Here is a 24282-nt window from a genome sequence, read left to right as displayed (position 1 = left end):
TAAATATTCGTTTATAGGAAGAGGAATTATGGATGGAAATAATGTACTGGAGCAATTTAACGTAGGATATCTTCCATAAATTTCCAAATTATTTGAAATACAAAGAGTAGTTAAAGTTAATACGGAATCTGCCACCTGGGCAACAGTCCTAGATGCAGATCAACGATGATTGAATAATTAATCGATTTGTTAAAAATGAACCAGGCCCGAAATTTTTATATAGGTTTGTTTAGCTGTCACAACACTTAAACATACTCAGAATCAACCTCATCTGAATGTAGAGCATGATAGCGGGAAGATGAGTGAAATTTAAAGCTTTTCACCAGCTGTAAGCTGGGCACTATATGTGTTGGAATGATTAGGTCTAAGATAGGCTACCTTCGTCAACGAGAATTAACTTGAAAATAGTTCCTGTTTTACACTGAGTAAATTTCATTTCTTCAAAAGTGGACATCGAAGCCATGTCATTTCGGTAGAACCCCTTATGAGTTTTAAACCTCGAACAAATACGTGCTATTAGTTTTTACTTCCTTTTGGTGAATTCCCTACAGATAGTCGAAGTTGAGGTGGACACTGTAGTTCCAAAATTATGGTATGAACAGAAAAGTAACTCACATACGAATGCCCACCAAATTTTGTCCTCACATTTGTCACCATAGAAGCTTATTTCACTATTATATTACTTTTAACGCTTTTATTTCGCGTTTAATACATTGTACTATCCTCGTGACTCAGAATATTTTTAATAAGACGTTTTTCTTGGCAATCCAGACATGAGATTTGCTACTCCGATTATGTCAGTCATAAAGATTTGGACTTACAGAGTCGACAGGCAAAATTTGACTTGCATTGACCCTTCAGGTCTGGAATTCAAAAGTTTCTACACTTTATGAGTTGCACGTAAGCTGAAGAAGATCATATTAACGGATTCTCGAAACATGTACTTTATCGAACTCGAGAGCTGCAATCGCTGAAGTGAGGCCAGTATCCAGTTTTCGGGACATAGTGTGTTCGAACCCCATTGTCGGCAGCCCTGAAGATGGTATCTGTGGTTAGCAATTTTCACCCCAGGCAAATGCTGGGGCTATACCTTAGTAAGGGACACGGACGATTCCTTCCCATTCCTAGCACTTTCCTATCCCATCGTCGCCATAAGAACTATCTATGTCGGTGGAATGTAAAGCAACTTGCAAATATACAGTATATATATACGTTAATATATATTTATGAATTTGATGTATTAGCAAATACATTATGCTTTAAATCTTTAAATAACGAATAACTGATTTAAGTCAGCACGGACCATTGGTGGCCATTATGTTCAAAATTATAGTAATTTATCAGTTAAGAAAATTAGAAAAGACATTACGATCGGAAGATGAAAATATACCTTGAAACATTCTTACTGATGACCATCTGTATCTGTAAAGGACAATCATGTCCTTGTCAACCCCTCGTATAAATATATAGAAACCGAGAGAAGGAGAGCGACAGAGGGGAAGAAATTTGACTTTCTATGTGTACATTTTGAATTTTTGGATATTACTTCGTTATCATCTTGGATATGGTGTGTAACTATTAATCATCAATTCAACGTTCGGTTTCATGAGTCTTTTTTTAATATTTAAGTCTCACAACAAATCTACTGCAATGACTAGCATGAAAGTTAGTATTTAAGCAGAAAACAAACCGGAATGAAAACTAAACAACAAATTATTATAATATTCATGGGGGCAGATACCTTTAGACGGGACTTCCATAGAGCTTTTGGTGCATTTTCTTCACGATAGAATATAAAGAGCATTATAAAATTTGGGATATTTTGTTCAGCTCATTTATTGTAGGATGGTAATTACTATAGAAAACCCCTCGTATTGGAAGGGAAATTAATAATAATATTAGTAATAATAATAAATGGTATGGCTGCACTGAGTGTAGCTTTCTCCTCACGTTTTCCACGCAAATCAGATGTAATAAATTAGTCAAGTATACCCTTAAACTAAATTCATGACAATAACACAGACTGTTTTCTGACACCACAGTACACAGTCAAGCAAACAAGAATTAAGACATTAAACATCCTATGACCATGGAACTATTCAACAATAACATTACATTAACCCTTTCAGACCTGAAAGAAAACTGGAGGTGTGAATTTTTGTTTGTACGTCAAGAACTGACTAAAATGCTCCTCAATACACATATTAATAGTTTATTTTACAAAATAAAAACTAACATCCGAAAAACAGGACCCACACAATTGTGCGTATCAAAATTCAAAACCTCGTTGTATAACGTACGATGGTGTAGCTTCAAAATTTACGTTCACTAAGCAATGTACACACTTCATTGAATATATTCCGGTATTCAGTAAAGCTTCTAGATTAATATAAACGCAGTAAATAAATACTTACTTTCGGCACTACTGCTTCCTGCCATCTCGCCGATCAACTGTGCTTTTTAAACTCTTCTTCCTTCGCCCTGGCGGTCAAGCGCATACTAAAATCAATTGAAATACACGCCACGTGTCCTGCACAATCACTGCAGTGCGGTGTAGCGCCGAAAAAACATCAAATACGGTCAGGGATAACTAAAATACGAACCCGCACAATTGTGCGTACTCGGTCTGAAAGGGTTAATGAACTATTGTTAATGGAGATGTTCTCTGTTTCTAATTCTGCCACTAATTTCTGCCAGATGACTACTGTCGCAATTTCACAAAAAATAATCCATCAACAACGAGTGCAACACCTACCTATTACAAATATCAAGAGACACTTGAGAACTGGAATATTGCCTGACTGGGGGCCACGGTCGCTATAGCGAGGAGTCTATACGGTCTGTCACCGTGCTTAGCCGTTTTAGGTCCCGTGGGTTTAAAATGTTGGAATGTTAGCTGGCAGGGTAGGATAAGTAGGTAAGAGTTATTCTGCCAGAAGGCAGGTCCGAACCTCCGCAGAGGTGTTCCTGAGCCGGAGTTTACGTACAGTAGGGTGGCAAGTTCCTTTCCGCTCCTCCATTCCCTTACCCCCCCCCCTCAACAGCGCGTGGCAACCCATCCAACTCCTGACCACGCCCAATGTTGCTTAACTTCGGAGATCTCACGGGATCCGGTGTTTCAACACGACCACGGCCGTTGGCGGTAGGATAACTAGTGGTATCCAATTCCTAAACACTGGAATGCGTGCCTAAATCCTGGATTCAATTCCGAACCTCTCCACATTGTTCATATGGACTGAAGGTATATGACACTGTTCGTCCGTCAGATTAGGCTATATGCCAACACCGAGTTTCACCCTCATCCCACATCACCATCATCACCATCATCATCATCATCACACATACTCAGGTGCGCAGCCCACCCGTGGGCGTCAGCTGGAAAGACCTGATCCAGACCTCTTCATAGGGCACACGGCATAGATACATAGATGCATACATAATGAGCATATTGCTTAGTGAAATTTTTTTATTGTGCCAACATATTTAATGATACGAATCTGCCATATTTAAGCACTTTTAAAATATGAACGGCCCAGTCGCTACTCGGTATAAATATCATGTTAATATTATTTGTTTTTACGTCTCACTAATTACTTTTACGGTTTTCATAGATGCCGAGTTGCCGGAATTTAGTCTCACAGGAGTTCCTTTAGGTATCAGTAAATCTGCCGTCACGAGGCTGCGCATTTGAGCACCCTCGGATACTAACGGTCTCAGCCAGGAGTCGGGGTCAGAAGGCCAGCGCTTCAACCGTCTGAGCAACTCAGCCCGGCCGGTCTCACAATAATGAGCATAGAAGATCGACTAACCAAATTCGGTCAACAGTCAATCTCCGCTGCAGAACACACCTGAAATTTTATTTCCGAGAGTGTAAATAAAAATAACATATCTACAGTTTATTCCAGTAATTAACAAATTTAAATATATCAGACGACTTTTCCTCTCCATGTGCGCAGTTGTAATTGTCCTTCCTTCGGGATTCATAAAGGAGAATAGGTTTGACACAATATTTACCAAACTAGGGCTGCTGTGGAAAATACCTGCTTTTGAAGCAAACGTTTGCCATCGTAATATCAGTTAATATTGGCATTCCACCTCAAAGCATTGCAACATTCCTAGAGGAAATCGATGTAAATTACGATGCTTTCGGAGAAAATTTAAACTTAGTGAATAATTCCTGCTAAACGTATTATTTGATAGATGATTAAATTTTAGCAGGATATTTCCTTCAGGAGGTGGTAAATTTTATTTCATGTAGGTAGACTAAGATAACCCTTCCTGAAGTTCAGTTTGGACTGAATTGATATGGCAAAGAATGTTACACATATGTATTACCTCCTGTAGTGTTGACATCCATCGAAAATGAATGTGTTTACGAACGCCGTGAGTGTAGTGTAGTGAATCTAAATCATATCCCTTTCAGACCTGAAAGAAAACTGGAGGTGTGAATTTTTGTTTGTACGTCAAGAACAGACTAAAATGCTCCTCAATACACATATTAATAGTTTATTTTACAAAATAAAAACTAACATCCGAAAAACAGGACCCACACAATTGTGCGTATCAAAATTCAAAACCTCGTTGTATAACGTACGATGGTGTAGCTTCAAAATTTACGTTCACTAACCAATGTACACACTTCATTGAATATATTCCGGTATTCAGTAAAGCTTCTAGATTAATATAAACGCAGTAAATAAATACTTACTTTCGGCACTACTGCTTCCTGCCATCTCGCCGATCAACTGTGCTTTTTAAACTCTTCTTCCTTCGCCCTGGCGGTCAAGCGCATACTAAAATCAATTGAAATACACGCCACGTGTCCTGCACAATCACTGCAGTCCGGTGTAGCGCCGAAAAAACATCAAATACGGTCAGGGATAACTAAAATACGAACCCGCACTATTGTGCGTACTCGGTCTGAAAGGGCTAAAGCCAGCTGGCATATGCTAAACGACAGTGACGGATGATAAATATTAAGTCAAAAATGGGGGATCCACAAACCAGCAACTAAAAACTGAGAATTAAAAAATAAATGTGCAGTTGCTTGATATGTCTTTTGATTTAACTTTTTTACTCTGAATGCTACAATTATGTGAACAACGTGATAATGTCAACCTTCGAAATAGGGCATTTGGTGTACGAAACTTCACAAAAATATTTTATTTCATATTTATAACTTTTTACCAGAGTAAAGTCAGTTTTCATCAAAGAAGAAAATATGTTTTTCACGAAAGTCGTGCTTGATCCAGTATACACTCTGCGTCACTCCAGAGAAAATCGATTGATTGGTGCGTAATTTGCTATAATATATATGCTTTATTAACCTAATATGGCTCCATCGGATTACATCAGTATTAAAAGATGAAAACAAACCTTGGTGGACAATGATGTTTATCAATTCATCATCTTAAGAGTCTGGTGAGGAACATTTTGTTATCCTGTAAGAATATACATTCTGGGACTGCTTGGAGCTTTCGGAATATCCTTCCCCCTGTGTGTAGGGGCGGTAGAATAACACCCACGGTATCCCCTTCCTGTTGTAACAGGCGACTAAAAGGGGACGCAGGAGCTCTGAACTTTGGATCGTGGGTTGGCGACCACGGGGCCTTTAGCTGAGTCATGGCATTGCTTCCACTTACTTGTGCCAGGCACCTCAATTTCATCTGTCCTATCCGACCTTCCTTGGTCAACTCTTGTTCTTTTCCGACCCCGATGCTATTAGGTTTGCGAGAGCTAGGGTGTCTTTCATTTTCACGCCCTTCGCGGCCCTTGTCTTCCTTTGGCCGATACCTTCATTTTTCGAAGTATCGGATCCCTTCCCTTTTTTCTCTCTGATTGGTGTTATTTAGAGGATGGTTGCCTAGTTGTACTTCCTCTTAAAACTATAATCATCACCAATTTTTGGAATATCCTTCAACAAATTATCATAGGGCGACAATTTTGAAAAATTAAGGTTTCAGTGAGGTAAGCCCAAATATCATTTCAAACCACCCAATCATCTATGCTGATTTCAAAATGATACTGGACAATCGTGTACGAGGAAAACCCAGAGGTAAAAAAAAGTAAAATACATCCTTATATTTGTTACCGTGAACTTATTGCAATATCTGTAACATTTGACCTGAATAGTAAGTTATTTACCATCAATAGATCTCTTGCCCCAGACGGCGTTTAGTTTGTTCCAGTTGGAATCCGCTCGTTTGCCCCACAGTCCTTTAAGGTTGTTCCAGCCAGGATCACGCTTGCCCCATGAACCTGCCAACAAGATGAAGAACAAAATCATTCAATACAAATGTGTTAAAAAATGTTAATCAACATTTTAATTTCCTGATATTTCAAAAACTTATTTCCTTCAGGACAGTATAAGTTACATATTGAGATGGAATATTAATAATGTTTGCATCGTAAAACAGATTTTATTCGTACAAGTAATTCCAAAATTCTGACTGAATGTTAAATTCGACACGCACAGTAGGGCATATTGACTATGATTCAAACAGTCATTGTTTGAATATATGCCAAAAGAAGGTCACTGGGTGCTAAAGATACTCCTGTTTACAACCCTCGCGGATATATTGATTAGCAGTAAAAATTATGAGTTGCCTAGTGGACCAACTATAAGAACATGTCATGAGATTAAATTGTATTACTTTTCTGCTGAAATTATAAGGGATATTCGTGTCGAATAACGAAGTAATATTCTGAATTATTAGGGAATATTACAACATAGCAATTTATGTTGATGGTGTTCGTCCTTGACCTTGAGGAGAAACTTCCGGTTTCGTAATATTATATTTTTAGTTGATTGTGGAGCTAGTCTTCAGAGATACATTAATGAATTATAAAATTAAAATAATACTAGCCTTTGCCGAAGTGCAAGTATTTTGGGTTGAAACCCTAAGGGAGACATGCGTGTTATTTGACATTCTGTTCTCAATAAAATATCTTGCTAACAAATTCACTGCAGTCTGCCCTTTTATCCGTGAAACTAGAACTCTACGCAGATTGATAGACATATTGAGAACAAAATTATATTTCACCCCCTATCATAGGTTTTCTTGCCTCCAGATACGTTATTCCACATTTTAAGTCATATGTGTACTAATATTGGCTGAGAATTGTGCTGGAACATACGCACATTCATCCATAATTTCGGTCAGTGTGGGCTTAATCTTTTTTTTTTTTCGCCCCTTCTCACCCCTGTGCCATTGGGGCTGAACTTGGACTTAAAATGACATCTGGAGTGTCACTATTCATCTCAGCGGTCCCGAAAAATATGGATTGTACATTAATATCGGTCGTTTTCTATTATGTCTATACTTCACCCCGTTTCCACCCCCACTCAGTGGGGTGCTATGGGTGTCTTACCCCCATAGTATATTTTCCAGATAGAAGGTCATAGGTGTAACCAAGTCTGGTTAACAACTATGCTGGAACATACACACATGCCTACATCCATAATCTCGGCCATTTTGGACTTTTTCACCCCTTCTCACCTCCCACGCCGACTGAGGTTGAACTTGGACTTTAAAGACATTCGGAGTGTCACTCTTCATTTCAAGGACCCCGAAAACTATAGATCCGACAGTATTTTTTATTATTTGTATAAGCCAACCACTCCCCACATCCACCCCAAGTGGTGCTAGGGGTAGCTTACACCCACGGTGCTTTTCTACAGACAGTAAATCATATATGCACCAACTTATAAGTTGAAAATATTTAAACAAAATCTCCTATTAATAACGAAAGTAATACTTTGGTGCTAGTATGATAGTATGGAAACGTGGTTCGTGTAACCATAAAGACTATCTCGGCAGATTAACTTTGTCTATGATTTTAAAATATTTTTGGCACTATTCACGATGTGTATGCTGATAGAAGTATGCAAACATGGATCCAATAGCCGGATATATTTTGGTAGATTAACGATAGCTCGGAATCGGCCTTGTAAATAGTGAAAGCACTTTGGGGCTGATAAGAATATGGAAATGCTCTTCCAGAAACAGAAAGTATCTCCCAAGATTAACGCTAGCTATGAATTTTAAAATGTTTAAGCAGAATATCTCCTTGGCTTGCCCCCACTCACGCACGTGGCTATTTCGAACACCAGGCCTGTATTTTACTGTAGAATTCTTGAAGTGACGTTGCCATGGCTACGGCCGATCATTTCTTGATCCGATTCCAAGAGAGGGGCTGACATTGTGCCGAAACGGTTGGTTTTAGGGCCTTAAAACATGTTTTTCTGTCCCGTATGGAGCTTTGTCTTTCGCGTCGCGAGGCTTATAATGATCTTCGCCTCGTTCTTATACGCCAAATTCGATATTTCTCCTATATTATCCTGTGATGTGCCAAAGGATGTAAATTTAGGGAATGGAGAGGGCTGTTAAAATTCCTTGTAGACGGCGTTAGCCGCAAGGTCCTACAAGGTAAATAAACAAAATTTGGTTCATATTGGTGGAACGGTATGGATTTGTATAAGGAACAGGCAGACAGACAGACAGGCAGACAGACAGACAGACAGACAGACAGACAGACAGACAGACAGACAGACAGACAGACAGACAGACAGACAGACAGACAGACAGACAGATATTCTGCTTTATATGTAGATAAATATATATACAAACAAAACAATATCCGTAGAGGCAATGAAGGCCCTTGGAGGAAGCGATAATAAAAGATTCCACTCTCCACAACTCCCTAGAAGAAATTTCGTTTTGATGTAAAATACGCCTCTCCCGAAGGTCCCTTAGGAAAATTTCATGAAAACCGGGCGAGTTGGCCGTGCAGTTAGGGAGCAACCTGAAGATGGTTTTCTGTGGCATCCCATTTTCACACCAGGCAAATGCTTGGATTGTACCCTAATTAAGGCTTCAGCCGTCTCCTTCCCACTTCTAGTCCTCTCCTATCCCATGGTCGCCATGGTCCCATGTGTCGGTGCGACGTAAAGCAACTTGTAAGAAAAAGTCATTAAAAATTGTAAGTGCTAGTAAGTTCGACGCTATACAGTGCATAACAGTCTTGTTTGTACACCAACTTATTGCAACGAAATAACGGTTAAACTTTTGTATACAATTATTGTTATGTATGTTATTGCCCATATCGTGATAGTTGCACTAATAAACATTGTAAATAATAAAAAAACTGATCTGTGATCTTACAATTTAACACAAATTCAAGCAATGTACAAAAACCGGGCGTTTCATCATGCAACAATCTTGTTTGTACACTTACAGAAGATAGCAAAATGTTCACACAAAAACACTCGTTAATACCCCGATGAGTATCCTCTGGCCTTGAGAACTGCTTTGCACCTTCGCTGCATCGAATGAACCAGTTTCTCACATATTTTTGGGTCGGTTTTACCCCATTCTTCGTTGACTATACTTCTTAAATGCTCTAGTGGTTGAGGTTTCCTTGCATGAACCCTTCTTTTTAGATCGACCCACAAATGTTCTATGGGGTTCAAGTCAGGGGATTGGGCAGGAGTTCGCAGTTGCGATGGTACGTCCCATATCAGCCACTGCTTGCAAATATCAGCTGTGTGCTTGGGATCATTGTCTTGCTGAAATATATAGTAAGACCCCAACCCCATTTTTACTGCACTCTGTTTGACATTGTTCTTTAAAATGTTTAAATAACCCAATCTGTCCATGATGCTACTGATGATTTCTATATTTCCCACTCCACAAGACGACATGCACCCCCAAATGATAATTGATCCACCTCCATGTTTTACGGTGGGTAGCGTATTTGCAGGTTTATTGGCTGTATTAACTTTTCTCCATACATAACTGTTTCCATCCGAACCGTATAGAGATATTTTAGTCTCATCTGACCAAATAACTTTGTTCCAGAATGTGCAATCCTTGTTTTCATACTCTCTGCAAAATTTCATTCTGGCTTGTCGATTTTTCTTAGTAACAAACGGCCTTTTCCGTGGTCGCCTACCGTGATAATCATATTTCCACAATACCCTACGAATTGTCTGACTTGACATTATCTTCTTCGTCCTTTCTTCTAGCATTACGCGGATCTTAGGCGCACTTAATTGTGGATTCTGTTTTACTTGTTTCACAATATAACGTTCATCTCGCCTATTCAGTATCTTTTCTTTTGCTTTCCTTGGCAAATTCTTCGTGGTTCCTCTATATCTGAATTTATTCAACACATAGTGTATTGTGGAATGAGGTTTATTTACTTTGCGTCCAATTTCACGCAAGGAATATCCTTGCAATCCGAGAGATACAATTACATTTTTTAGTTCGTCACTTAACTCTGTTCTTTTACCCATTAGGCCTATGTAACACACGGTCTGGTGCACTAACTGCGAAACTATACACACTAGCACAGCACAGATACACACCAGCTAGCTAGGAGTGTTCCCTAGCGACGAGGTAGCTAACGTGTACAAACAAGACTGTTGCAAGCAAATAGGCCACTACACAACATATATCACTCATATTCTTTTAAAATGGTTTACCGAGACTTTTGATCGCTAACATCAAGTTCTCAACACCTTGTGCAATAACTTATCCATGTCTTGTGCACTGGTTACGTACTATTTAGAAATTATAAAGACATTATATCTGCTAAGTGGGGTGTACAATCAAGACTGTTATGCACTGTACATGGCACACGCGCACCACGTGCATCTTTTTTTTTTTTCGGTATGTGTTCCTTTTTGACAGTACTATCGCTCTCTTGTGACGTCATACGGCCTTCATAACGAGCGACCGATACAGTGAAAAAGGTCATGCACCGCGCGTGGTAAATGAGTTCAGATTCGGCAATTGTTGCGCTATGATGCGTTGAAAAAAATTCGAAATCATAGAACACCGGATTTGTGAAAAATCGGAACAAGCAGATCAGAGTTTGCGTAGGAAACTGTTAAAAGTTTAAGATAAGCCACACAGTGGATAAGAAATACCTTTGGATCTTTCGGAAATAACAGCGAGAGAACAGAGCAGCTCGTGGCAATTCTAGAAAGCCGCCTACGACTGCCGCAGTGCGGAAGCAATCTGAACGGGTGTAAGTCAAAATCCGGCATGCCGAACCTGAGGCGCATATACCGACAACTCACGAACTGCGTGGTTCTTATTCAAGGGAAGGGAACTATGTATAGTGTATGATTATCATACAGGATATTGAATGAGATGAAATGAGATGTCACCCTGTACCGTAGTTCCGTAAGAGCTGGCAAATCCCGGGAAAATGAACCGGTCTTTGATGATGGTTCGTGACGTCTGAGTTAATGGTCTTGAAACTGCTTCCGCCTGTTGTTTGTGTTATCAGAGTGGACGTTCTTGGAACAGTTTCTGGCCTTTAATTATTTACGTTAAATCAATGAAAATAAACCAAGGCTAATGAAAATAAAGCACAATACTTACACATTCAAGACAACCGGTACCAGTGAAATAAAAAGTATTTGATTTCGTCTATATTCACCGTGCCAGACATATGGGCTATTTCATGCCCAAAGTCAATGGAGATATTAGGCTGTCCGTGGGCCACCGCGTCAAGAGTGTGCCGTAAGTATGTGAATTTAGCCCAAACCACCACCGCTAGGGTCAACTAACATGGTGATGACAGAGGTCTCTGTCGACTGGTTCGGATTGTAACAGCAGATAGATGGGCCACATTGCAGCAAAGCTGCGTAATAACGAATTGTGAACGGACATATCATCAAGGTCCATTTTCTCGAAATGAGGCACATAAATCACCGTTCCACTAATTTATCTCTGTTTAGCATGTGTCCCAAGGCACAAAGGAAGACCGCCATTGGAATATGAACCATGTAAATAGGTCACTCGTACCGATCCCAGGTACTAGTTGGTGTACATCTGTGGTAGAGTACGAGTGCGTCGAGCAACACACGAGGCGATGGATACAGCATACAGGTCTCCCCGGTGTTAGTCGTCATAATGTCGTGAGGTGACCGTTCAGGTAGGGTGAATTGGGACCCTAGGTATGTCTGTCATCGTCCTCCACTGGCCAGCGAAACAGGAGCGTGCTGTAAGATCATTTCTTCGCCTCTAACACCCTACTAGAGAGAAGTCAATGCGTTTGTCCGTCGCTCCTGATTTGTGGCCGATAAACAATCCAAGGACATAAAGATACTTGCCCAGCACCCAATGATACCCGATTTTGAACACATTTGGAATGCTGTCTAGAAGGGCGAAAATGCCCCAGACTCTGCTCCGCCAAATCACTGTGCACTGTGGAAGGCTGTGCAACGGTCATGGATCTGTATGGCTCCACAACACTTCCGGTATCATGTGACCACGTCATATCGCATTGCCGCAGTTGTTGATGTTGTTCTTTGAGTAATCAGCCAATAGACTGGTTTGATGCAGATCTCCATGCCATCTTATCATCTGCTAACCTAGTTATTTGTACGTAACTACTGCATCCTACATCTGCTCTTAATCTGCTTGTCATATTCATACCTTGGTCTACTCCTACCGTTCTTACTTCCTACAATTCTTTAAAAAACCAACTGCACAAGTCCTGAGTGTCCTAGGATGTGTCCTATCATTCTAATCTCTTCTTCTGATCAAATTTAGCCAAATCGGTCTTCTCTCACTAATTCGATTCAGTATCTCTTCATCCGTGATTCGATCTATCCATCTCACCGTTAGCATTTTTCTGTAACACCATATTTTGAAAGATTCTATTCTCCTACTTTCTGATCTAGTTATCGTCTATGTTTTACTTCAATACAATGCCACGCTCCAGACAAAACTCTTCAAAAACATGTTTCTAATTCCTATATCAATGTTCGAAGTGAACAAATTTCATTTCTTAAGAAAGACCTTTTTTCTTGAACTAGTCTGCATTTTATGTCCTCTTTACTTCTTCCATTATTAGACATTGTACTGGCCAAGTAAAAATATTCATCTACTTCTTTTAAGACCTATTTCCAAATTTAATATTTCCTCACCTGACTTTTTTCGATCGCACTCCATTACTTTTGTACTTATTGATTTGCATCTTGTGCTCCAAGATTCTGTCCATACCATTCAGCGGTGGCGTGCGGTGAACATAATCATTACCCTAGCTGCAAAAAAGTGTTTTATTAATTAACAAACAGTCGTAGACCCACTACACTCTCTAAAGACCACATTACCATTTTATAAGGCTGCATTATTCGTGGAAAGGTCTACCTGAGAAAGATTTTTCAGGAATATTTTCAACCACACGATCGCACATACTTCCAAACTGATATTCACAGAAGTGACGACACCATGATAACTTAATCTATAGTAGATTTTAAACATTGTACTTACAGTTTCATGCGGTGATCCTTCGTGATAGTTTTCACAAGAGTACACTGGGACTAACTATTTGTTTTTTAATTAAAAAGCCTAATCTAAACTAATCAGCAAAATTTAAGTGGTATGTTACCGTCGTTGAAGTTTTATAGCTTCACTCACATACTGAGTGTACGTGCATCAACGACAAACGAGGTAAAATATTTGTCACGACGTATAACACACGTTATATTCATGAAGAATATCAGGCAACTCGTGAAATCTTCACCTATAATCCAAGAGGATCACTAAAAACATTCACTATATACCACCATCACCGACAACCATTCGGGCTTAAAACTGTGTTCATGCTGGGCAACCTAAATATTTTTCTGCGGCTATCGGAACACATAGGGCCTACTATACACGTACCATCAATGAATTGCTCGAAAAACTGTATACATGCCGAAACCCAAGACTAAAATATGTTCTTCTATATTACAATTGATTTCACATACTGACTCTATTTTTTTTTAGCAAGACGATGTGCAAGTGGCTATACTGTTAAGACGTTTATATTTTTCTTGCAGTCTCTAGTGTGTGGCACTGAAGACTTCGAGTATCAAGTATTAAAACCAACACCCCTTACCTAAGCTAGCTGGCCTGTCACCGTAAATTGCTGTCGGGGGAGGGGGCACAGCTCCGCCTCGAGGATTCTTCAAGGGCATGCGTCACACAAGCGACCTTAAATTTCGCTGGGGGTAGCTCTCTGCCGCTCCGGCAAGGAAACCCAGCTCGCTGGAGAAGCTGAACTGCGGTAGTGCGAGCGGATTGTCGAGACAGCTGTACTTCGGCTTGGCTTAGATGTTCGCAATTTTTTAAACATTATAAAAAGCGTTCTAAGGAATAATTAGAAAATGTTAATGCAAAGTTCTTTAGCCCAACAGCGCTTGGGTAGATGGGGTTCAGTGCACGCCACTGCCATTCAGCAAATTCTCCAGAGCTTACACAGTCTGAGATAAAATAACAATATGATCAGCAAATATCAGGGTTTTGATTTCCTCTCCTTGGATTGTGATTCCCCTCCCAAAATTCCACTTTGATTCCCTTCATCGTCAGTTCTCTATAAACATTGAAAAGTAAGGGAGACAAACTGCAACTTTGCCTCACTCCTTTCTGGATTATAGCTTCTTTTTAAAAGCCCTCGATTCTTATCACTGCAGGCCGAATTTTATATAGATTGTACAAAAATTTTCGTTCTCGGTATCTGATCTCAATTACCTTCATATCTCAAATAACCAAACCATACCCCATGGCACTACAGCCCTTAAAGGGCCTTGGCCTACCAAGCGACCGCTGCTCAGCCCGAAGGCCTGAAGATTACGAGGTGTCGTGTTTTCAGCACGACGAATCCTCTCGGCCGTTATTCTTGGCTTTCTAGACCGGATAATCTCAAATACCTTGGTCAAATCAACATTATCAAATTCCTTTTCATGGTCTACGGACGTTATGTGTGTGGGCTTTCCCTTCTTAATGCGATCTTCTAAGATCAGATGTAAAGTCAAGATTGCTTGTTCCTATATTTCTTCTGAAGCCAAACTGATCTTCTCCTAACTCTGTTTCAACTTGTCTTTTCATTCTTCTGTAAATAATATTTGTTACAATTTTACAGGCGTTAGATGCTGAACTAATGGTGCGGTAGGTTTCACACTTGTCAGCACCGGCTCTCTTGGGAATAGTTATTATAACATTTTGCCGAAAATCGCATGGCACTTCTCCTGTCTCATACATATTACACACTAAATGGAATAACCTCAGCATGCTGGTTTCTCCTAAGGCAGTCAGTAATTCAGAGGGAATGTCATCAGTTCCATGTGCCTTGTTACTATTTAGGTCTCTCAAAGCTCTGCCAAATTCTGATCTCATAATTGTGTCCCCCATTTCATCAGCATCAATATCCTCTTCGTGATCCAGAACCATATCATCTACGTCTTTACTTTGATACAGCTATTGGATATGCTCCTGCCATCTTCCAGCCTTGTCTTCTTTCCCGTAGGAGTGGTTTTCCATCTGAGCTCTTAATATTCATTCGCTTAGTTTTCCTTTCTCCAAAACCGAGCTCGATAGCTGCAGTCGCTTAAGTGCGGCCAGTATCCAGTATTCGGGAGATAGTAAGTTCAAACCCCACTGTCGGCAGCCCTGAAAATGTTTTTCCGTGGTTTCTCATTTTCACACCAGGCAAATGCTGGGGCTGTACCTTAATTAAGGCCACGGCCGCTTCCTTCCCACTCCTAGTCCTTCCCTGTCCCATCGTCGCCATAAGACCTATCTGTGTCGGTGCGACGTAAAGCAACTAGCAACCTTTCTCCAATGGTTTCCTTGATTTTCCTGTATGCAGCATCTGCCTTTCCTAGGACCACACAACCTTCAACATCCTTGGAATTCTCCTTCAGCCATTCTTCCTTCGATGTCCTGCACGTTCCCTTCACTTCATTCTTTAGTAGCCTGTATTCCTTTCTGTCATCCTCATCTTTTGCATTCTTGTACTTCCGTCGTTCATCAATCAGGTTTAGTATTTCCTGCCGCAGTTATTGAGACACAAGGTGGTGCTACACTCCTTTAATCAGCTATCTCTAATTCAGTTTATCATCGTTCTATCTATATATTTCATGTATTGCCTTCCGAATTCATAAATCCAAAACGATTGTTAAAAAATCTTAGTTTTGTTCTAAATATTTTCCTTATAAACTTACATTCCTGTACTTAATAACTCTCTGAAAAGTTTTTGATATCCTTAACTACTGTATCTTTCTAGGAACGTTTATATGATATTTTACCGAAACGTACGTCACATCCAATTGTACAGAAGTATACATACCATCAATTTAATTACGATATTTAATTTCAAAGAGTACTCTAGAATATAATACGATCCAACAAATACGCTCACTTTCTGGACATACTCCATGAAATTAAATACCATTTCACCTATTATCAGTTTAATACCATTTTTACTCGAAATTAATTAATCTAATAAATTGATTTTGAAATTGGATAACATTGTGTTCGATGACATAGTATTTATTAGTTCATAGTGCTCCAGTTACGGATGAATTTGTATTCGACAGGTGTATGGGTGTTTTAATTAAAGTTTTCCATAATACAATTGAGAGCATGCACAGTGAAGAAGTGTGCATGCAGTTATCTAATAATATTAACATACACTCACGTACAGGTGGTAGACCTAATAACAGGCGAGCTGATTAGATTACTGTTTTAATTACAGGTGCAATCAGAGACTGATTTGAATCTCACTAACAACATACTGGAATTTTAAATTGCTTGCTTGTGCAGCAAACTAACAGCCTAGTACAGATTAACTGGTTTCATTTTCACTGACTGATTGTTTAAGGTAAACTTACATGTTTCTAAAAATTACAAGTTTTAATTAATTGTTAAGATATCCTACCTTCTTTATCCTAGTATTATCGTAGTGCAAGAAAAAGACAAAAGTGTATTGTTTTACGTAACTGTTGACATCTTGATCATAGTGACGAGATGCCCAGTTTTATGTTGAATTGGAACAACTGGTTTATTTTCACACTTCATTTCAGATATCCCACATACACAGTTCGGAAATCGAATCGAGGTCAGCTTGGCGAGAAGCCAATGACGTTATTATTCAGCTACCACGTTCTTTTGGAAGAACATAGAACGTAAGGAGAAATGAAATGAAATAAGGTATGTAATCAATTATTGTTACTAAGTGAAAAGAACTATAATTCAAAACTAACGTAAAAGTTCATTATTTATAACTGTTATACATAACTATCAAAATATCACACAATTATTTATTTGACTTTTCACTAAACAAGAATATCAAAGATATTAGAATTCTTAAAAGACATGTTTAAAATTGGGGTCTTGAAAATTCTAAACTTTCGACCTGTGGATAATACCACGGATATTGTGATGTTCACGCAACTCAAAAACTTGTGATTTATCAAGCTCATTTCTGTCATCTGAGGTCATTTGTTCCATGTACGACTCGTTGGCTGAACGGTCAGCGTACTTGCCTTTAGTTCAGAGGGTCCCGGGTTTGATTCTCGGCCGGGTCGGGGATTTTAACCTTAATTGGTTAATTCCAATGGCACGGGGGCTGGATGTATGTGTTGTCTTCATCATTTCATCCTCATTACGACGTGCAGGTCGCCTACGGGGGTCAAATAGAAAGACCTGCACTTGGCGAGCCGAACCCGTCCTGGGATATCCCGGCACTAAAAGCCATGTATGTATGTTCAGTCCGTCAGCGATTCCACTGGTGGGATCCTCAACAGCTCCGCCATCAGCTGTCATAGATGGCCTAGGCATCACTGAAGGGGCGTACTAGGGAAATGAGGAGTGAGGTAGTTTCCCGTTGTTTTCCTCACCGAACCAGAGTTGCTATTACATATCAGTCTGCCAAGCCCACTGAAATGCATACACCAACTGACCTTATAAGCAACATTTTCGCACCATTCATAGCAGGGACTGGCTGCATAAGGATTGGCATTACTAGCATCGCTCATACCTCAGTCACTTTCATATTGTCAAAGCCAAGGATAAGACAGAGACAAATGTATGAAAGTAACAAAGTTGCTCTAGCCTATACCAGAAGACATAGTGCACTGTAAACACTAGGTCCTGCCAGCAAATCCATACGTTATTTCATTTCATTTGTTCCAACAATGTCGTATGATCACTGAAAATATTAATATCTTCAGGAATATCGGCAACATCACCGACGTGCCGACAGATTCGTGCATACCAATACATTCGGCTTCATATAAACTGAAATCCTGAATGTACTCGTTTCCTTTTTTACTTGTGATTTCATTATATTCTTTATCTATGAAGTAGCCAACTCACAGTGTCATTATCATCAGTACGAGGAGAAAATAAAGTATATTCAAATGATATATTTCACAAACGACCGTACTACCTCCATTCTTACTAATCATACTCACTTTACAGAATCTTGGAATATAACCTCACTCACTGTCAGTAAGGTATCAGAGATAATGAGATGCTGGGAAAATAAAACGCAATATTACAAAACATCACATTAGAAACCATGCTAATTAGAGTTTAAGAACTGACCTCGGAAGTTGTTCCAATCTGCAGCCCGCTTTCCCCAGGAGCTCCCCAAGGAGTTCCAAGCACGCTTGTCCTCTCCGTCCATTAGATCCTCTTCTCCGTCCTCCAAGTCTTCACCCAGTCCTAGAATGCTGTTGTCCAAGTCTTCCGAGTCACGCTTGCCCCAAGAGCCGTGGAACTTGTCCCACGCCCGCTTTCCCCACATTTGTCGCATGTCATCCCAGGCTCGCTTACCCCACGTACCCTAAAACAAGAACATACATAACAAGTGTTGATGTATATATATTGTATTAGACGAAGACTTCTTTGAGTTACCTACAGCACCGAGAGGAAACCTAGGTCATAGCAATGATATTTGTCTACTGTGACTATGTCCCATGACTTAATAAGTTTTGATATCCAAAATTTGACGGAGCTGTCTTGCATGATAACTCTGATGGAAACATATCATAATTTGTGGTACCCAGGACTGAAGACTGTAATATGGAGATGAATTTGTGTCGAAACAGGAAACTTAAAGAACGTTTTAGAGGATAGCTCCTCTTGACGTAATCGAAATTCTAAAGCGAGACATTTGGCTGTCACCGATAAAGTGATCATTAATTCAGTAATGGAATAATAACAATTAAGAATAATTGCCTAATAATAATAATATCCTGGAACACTCCTTTAGCCGGCCCCAACCTCGGTTGAGAAAGTAGGAGGGGAAGAGTGATACCTCCTTAAAAATCCTTTGCTCACAAGACTCCGTGTGATAGTACCGTGTGTGAGTGTCACTTGCCATGGTGACAATGAGGACCTCGGGGCAGTGAAGGCAGAGATGAAGATCATAAGTACGGTGGAACTAGTGAAAGAGGCAGTCTTTCCTCAAGTGGGGCTGATCAGTTTGGCCCACTGGCTTGTGGGTAAACAAGGGATTCTCAAAGACATGGGAGTCTACTCCTAGAGAAATGGGTTCTGGGGCTTACAACTTCAGTTCTAGATTTGAAAGATGGATTCCCCATATTCCCAACGACATAAAAATTTGGCTTGTTAAAAACGTCTTGGATGAAAAAAACTACTGTAGGGAGGAAACCCAAAACTGGAATCCCTCACCATCAGGCCTTTGTTTTCTGGAGAGCTGGAACATCATGAGGGAAAGAATCGGAACTTTTAGGAACTCCAACGCAAAGAATAAGACTTAAGCGGGAGAACCGGTACTTGAAAACACTGAATATCAACACACAAACCTTTAGACAGGAAAGATAACGGAATCAACTAAATTCTGGAAGAAAAGAGCATATACATATATTATTTCACTCGAAGAAACGTGATAACTTAATGACAACAGTAAGAAGTGAGACTGTTTTAGAATATACAAGAGTAAAAATCTTTGGAGGAAGAGTACTGATCCTTGGGAAAGTCCTTGTGGTCAAGAAAACTACAACACACTAAATGAAAAACTTTAGCTCAGCATCACAGCGAATATCACTTAGATCTAGAAACAAAATATATACGATCATCAACGGACACGCCTCCGTAAACTAGGAAAAGAAGAGGAGGAAAAGAAAGTGAACTTCCGGGAAACACTTGAAAATGAGCTATCCAAAATTCCTGAGGAAATGTAGAAATCCTACCTGGAGATTTCAACGCCCAGAGAGGAAAAGAAAAAACAACCCGAATGTAGAAGAGAAAAGAACAAATTTAAATGGAGGGAGATTAATCGATTGCCTTCGGGAGATGGTAGTTTAGAATCCCACTGTCGGCAGCCTTGAATATGCTTTTCCTTTGTTTCCCATTTACACATCAGGCAAATTCTGGGGCTATACCTTAATGAAGGCCACGGTTGTTACCATCTCAGTCCTATCACTTTCTATCCTTGCGTCGCGATAAAACTTCCACATGTTAATGCGTCGTTTAACTAGTAGCAAAATATAAAACTACGCGGAGAAGCATAGGAGTATACGTAGTATACATAGATTACGTACACTAGTTGCCATGGTAACCGTGACGATGAAAAATTATCGACGCTGATTTTAGGTAAACCGCGCCCGCCGCCCTAAACCATACCGATATTAGAAAGATGAATAGTCTTTCGCAAGCAGTTCAACCTGACGCTCATGTTTATTCATTTTAAAACCCTCCCAAAGAAAAAAATCTGGATATCTCCCAGTACAATGTTGAGGAATTTCAATTAGACCACGTTGCAATAACAACCCGCAACAGAAGAGATATACTGAACGTTAATGTGAGGAAAAGTTTAAATATTAATACGGGCCGTTGTTTTCCTGAAATTAAAGTATAAGTTTAGTCAAATAGACCGGGAAGCAGAACTGAAAAGAAACCAAGAATCAACACAGAAATGCTCAACAAATATTTATCAAGAAATCCTCTCAAGATGAATAGCCGAGAAGAAATCAGGGAGTCACTAAGAAAAGCAGATGAAAACTTGTTGTAATGGAGAAAGGAAAAGGAAGCATAGGTGGTGGATAAAACAATGTGATGGCTTAAGGGCTCGGAGGAGGCGGAATTCAAACCAAATCAAGGAAAAATGGGATGACTTCAGTCTATAAGTAAAAACCATCGCAAAGGTCAAAAGATAAGAAAAGAGGAAATATGTCAAAAACCGTTTAGGCCATCTGTAACACCAGGGATTTCTTCAAAACCTTCAAGATAGAAACACAGCAATATTAGCCTCCCGAGTCTATGCTTTGAGCAACAAGTATGGTCAAATTTTGTCAAACTACTTCAAAACTCTTCTAACCTGCGTGGAAATACTGAGCTGTGAAAAAAAGCCAAAAGGAGAACCAAAATTCGAAACCAACATTTGTCATGGAAATGCAATAAATCATCAAAGAACCATAAAACAATAAAGCACCCGCGGAAGTTCGGATTGTAGCTGAGGTGCAGAAAATCGGAGGGAATAGGACAGTGGAGAACTAACGTAAACTGGTCTGTTATATATGGGAAAAATAAATAATCCCCCAGAGACTGGAAATGCGCCCTTATACACCCACTCCATAAGAGAGAGAGAGCGCACCAACATAAAACGCTACCGAGGAATTTCACCATTACCAATTTCATGCAAAGTGGTTTCCAAGGCCTTTATAAACAAAGTAGAAGAAGAGACAAGTGTGAAGGGGCTTCAGAAAAGGAACATGATGTGCGGAACAGATATTTAGTCTGAATGACATCCTGAGACTAAGACCTATAACAAGTAGAAATACAGCAGCTGTGTTTATCGATTTCAGAAAGACCTATCAGTCGATTAATCGGAAGACACTCTTCAATATTCTGGAAGAATTTTGGGTACGCAGAAAGACTAGAGAACTTATAAACCAAATGTTAACGGAAACTGTCCCCAGAGTTAAATTTTGTGGAGAAATTTCAGAGCCGTTTGTAATAAAATAGAAGTAAGGCAGGGAGATGGACTCTCATAGATTTTGATATCGTCCAGCAAAAAATAATAAACAGAATATGGAATAAAGCAATAAAAGACGAAATAGAGGGAATCTTTTTAGGTCGGAAGACGCACTGTTTGCAGGTGGAATGCATAGCGTTTGCTGATGACCTGGCACTGTCGACAAAATATAAAGAAGCAGCCCAAACGATGCTTGAAATCTTCACGAAACTGCAGAAAAAAGCAGGAATCATGATTTCCTACCATAAAATACAGAACATGGAATGCCAACATAGTAGAGAAAAACACCAAGTTTGGAATAATCAAGACAGCGAACAAATGTACTCTAAATATCGTGGCGAATGGATCCAGGGGGAATAGGTGTAATAAGGAAATTATGCAAGAACCAGAAAGACGGAACTAGCGTATAGATTGGTACAGAATAAGTTTAACTGGGCGAGTTGGCCGTGCGGTTAGGAGCGCGCAACTGTGAGCTCGCATCCCGGAGATAGTGGGTTCGAACCCAACTGTCGTCAGCCCTGAAGATGGTTTTCCGTGGTTTCCCATTTTCACACCAGACAAATGCTGGTGCTTTAACTTAATTTAAGGCCACGATCGTTTCCTTCCCATTCCTAGGCCTTTCCTGCCCCATCGTCGCCATAAGGCCTATCTGTGTCGGTGCGACGTAAAGCAAATAGCAAAAAATAAAAAAATAAAAGAAGTTTAATAAGCGATCAATATTTTATGAAACAAATAACACATTACACCACGGTTATCAAGCCAGAAGGACTCTATAGTTTAGAAAGTCTGATACTTAACAAGAAAGGGGAACCTGAAGAAGTGGTGAGGGAAGAGAGAAAAATCATTAGGAAGATCCTCGGACCGGAAAGAGGAAAGGATGGCACATGGAAGGAGAGAACAAATCAATGTCTATGTAGATAGAGAATACTGCACAGTGCGCAAGAGAATTGAAATTTGATGAGCGCCTTACAGGAATGAGTGAGAATAGACTGACAATGTGACTCTCCAACTACATCACGAGGATAAATGCGACCACAAAATGGGTTGAGCAAACAATAAAGGGCATAGTGAAAGCTGGTATCGATCTGAAAGAGATCTAGAAAATGATGTGTTTAGAACTAAAATAAACCAAGGAAAATAAAGTCAAAAGGCCAAGATCAGCTCGTCGGAGGAAATGAAGAGCAATCTTAGCGAAAAAATGAAATTCTGCGATGAACAGGAAAGACTAACCAGCAAACCAGGTGATTCCCGGGTGATTGCGCTGTAGTCCAGACTCGAAAAGAGGATGAAAGAGTCTCCTATGTATGGGCCACGAAGGCTTTTGGAGGAGTGAAAGTTAAATTCGTCCGTTTCTCACAGCTTTGATACTACAGTAAGTGGGAAATGGTCACTACCGTCACCAGAAATTAACGTAGTACTATTTATTGATGTAGAATGGGCGAATCTCGTAGCCATGTGCCTCTTCAGTATGGTTCAGAAGGTCGTGAGGTCGATCCCTGATCGAATCGGGCTATTTAGACGCTTCTGGGTAATTTTTGATGACGATGCTTGTTGTTTAAGGGGGATTAACTTCGAGGTCATCGGCCCTCTGGGTAATTCCTCTGCCTCTGTTCTAATACGCACTTCTTCACATACACTTAAACACCCCACACTGCCAACAGCCACAGAAACAAACAATAGCAAATGTATCCCTCCAAAAGGCGTTGGCGTCATACAGCTTACCATGCTGTAAACGGATCCAAATCAACATGGGCGAAACAATTTGCATCCGCAACCCTACAGGTTGTAGGAAAAAATGGCGAAAGGAATAATTAATTTTATGTTATTCGCTTTACGTCCTACTAACTTCTCTTTTACGGGTTTCCGAGAGGCCGATGTGCTGAAATTTAGTCCCACAGGAGTTCTTTTACGTGCCAGTAAATCTACCGACACGAGGCTGACCTATTTGAGCACCTTCAAATACCACCGGACTGATCCAGGATCGAACCTGCCAAGTTGGGGTCAGAAGGCCAACTCCTCAACCGTCTGAGCCACTCAGCCCGGCAGGCGAAAGGAATAGGGGATTTGATATATTTGACAGAGACATTTATTAATTCAGAAGTGGCTTAGGCCAGGCTATTCCAAGAAATCAGATCCCGTGTTTGGGTCAGGTATACCGCAGGCTCTCAGTGCTCAGAGCGAACCTCGAAGAAGACAGACAGGTAACAAGTGAGATGCAGGAGAATGAAGTGTATGGATGGTACATATTACGGGGCAGAAGGAATTCAGAAATTACAAAAGTCAACCTTTAAGAAAAAAATACGACAAAATAAAACTGTCCTTCTTCCTGCGATTAAAACCCTTTCCTGGCCAATTTCTTTCTTTCTTTCTTTCTTTCTTTCTTTCTTTCTTAATCAGCTTACCCTCCAGGGTTGGTTTTTCCCTCGGACTCAGCGAAGGATCCCACCTCTCCCGCCTCAAGGGAAGTGTCCTGGAACGTCAGACTTTGAG

The 24282-nt window shown here is 40.0% G+C and overlaps 1 protein-coding gene across 1 annotated transcript in view; it reads right to left on the bottom strand.

Annotated features, from left to right (window-relative positions):
* Mip (Myoinhibiting peptide precursor) overlaps nt 1-24282 on the bottom strand; it is a 607442-nt gene that overhangs the window by 18263 nt on the left and 564897 nt on the right. The window contains exons 3-4 of the mRNA XM_067144391.2: nt 18396-18636; nt 6145-6258 (exon numbers count right to left, since the gene is read on the bottom strand). Of these exons, the coding sequence (XP_067000492.1) occupies nt 6145-6258; nt 18396-18636 (355 nt within the window). The remainder of the gene's footprint in view (nt 1-6144; nt 6259-18395; nt 18637-24282) is intronic.

This window comes from Anabrus simplex, chromosome 3 (assembly GCF_040414725.1).
Source record: "Anabrus simplex isolate iqAnaSimp1 chromosome 3, ASM4041472v1, whole genome shotgun sequence".
Classification (NCBI taxonomy): domain Eukaryota; kingdom Metazoa; phylum Arthropoda; class Insecta; order Orthoptera; family Tettigoniidae; genus Anabrus; species Anabrus simplex.
The sequence above is the reverse complement of the archived record's forward strand: the minus strand, read 5'-3'. Positions and strand labels throughout refer to the sequence as shown.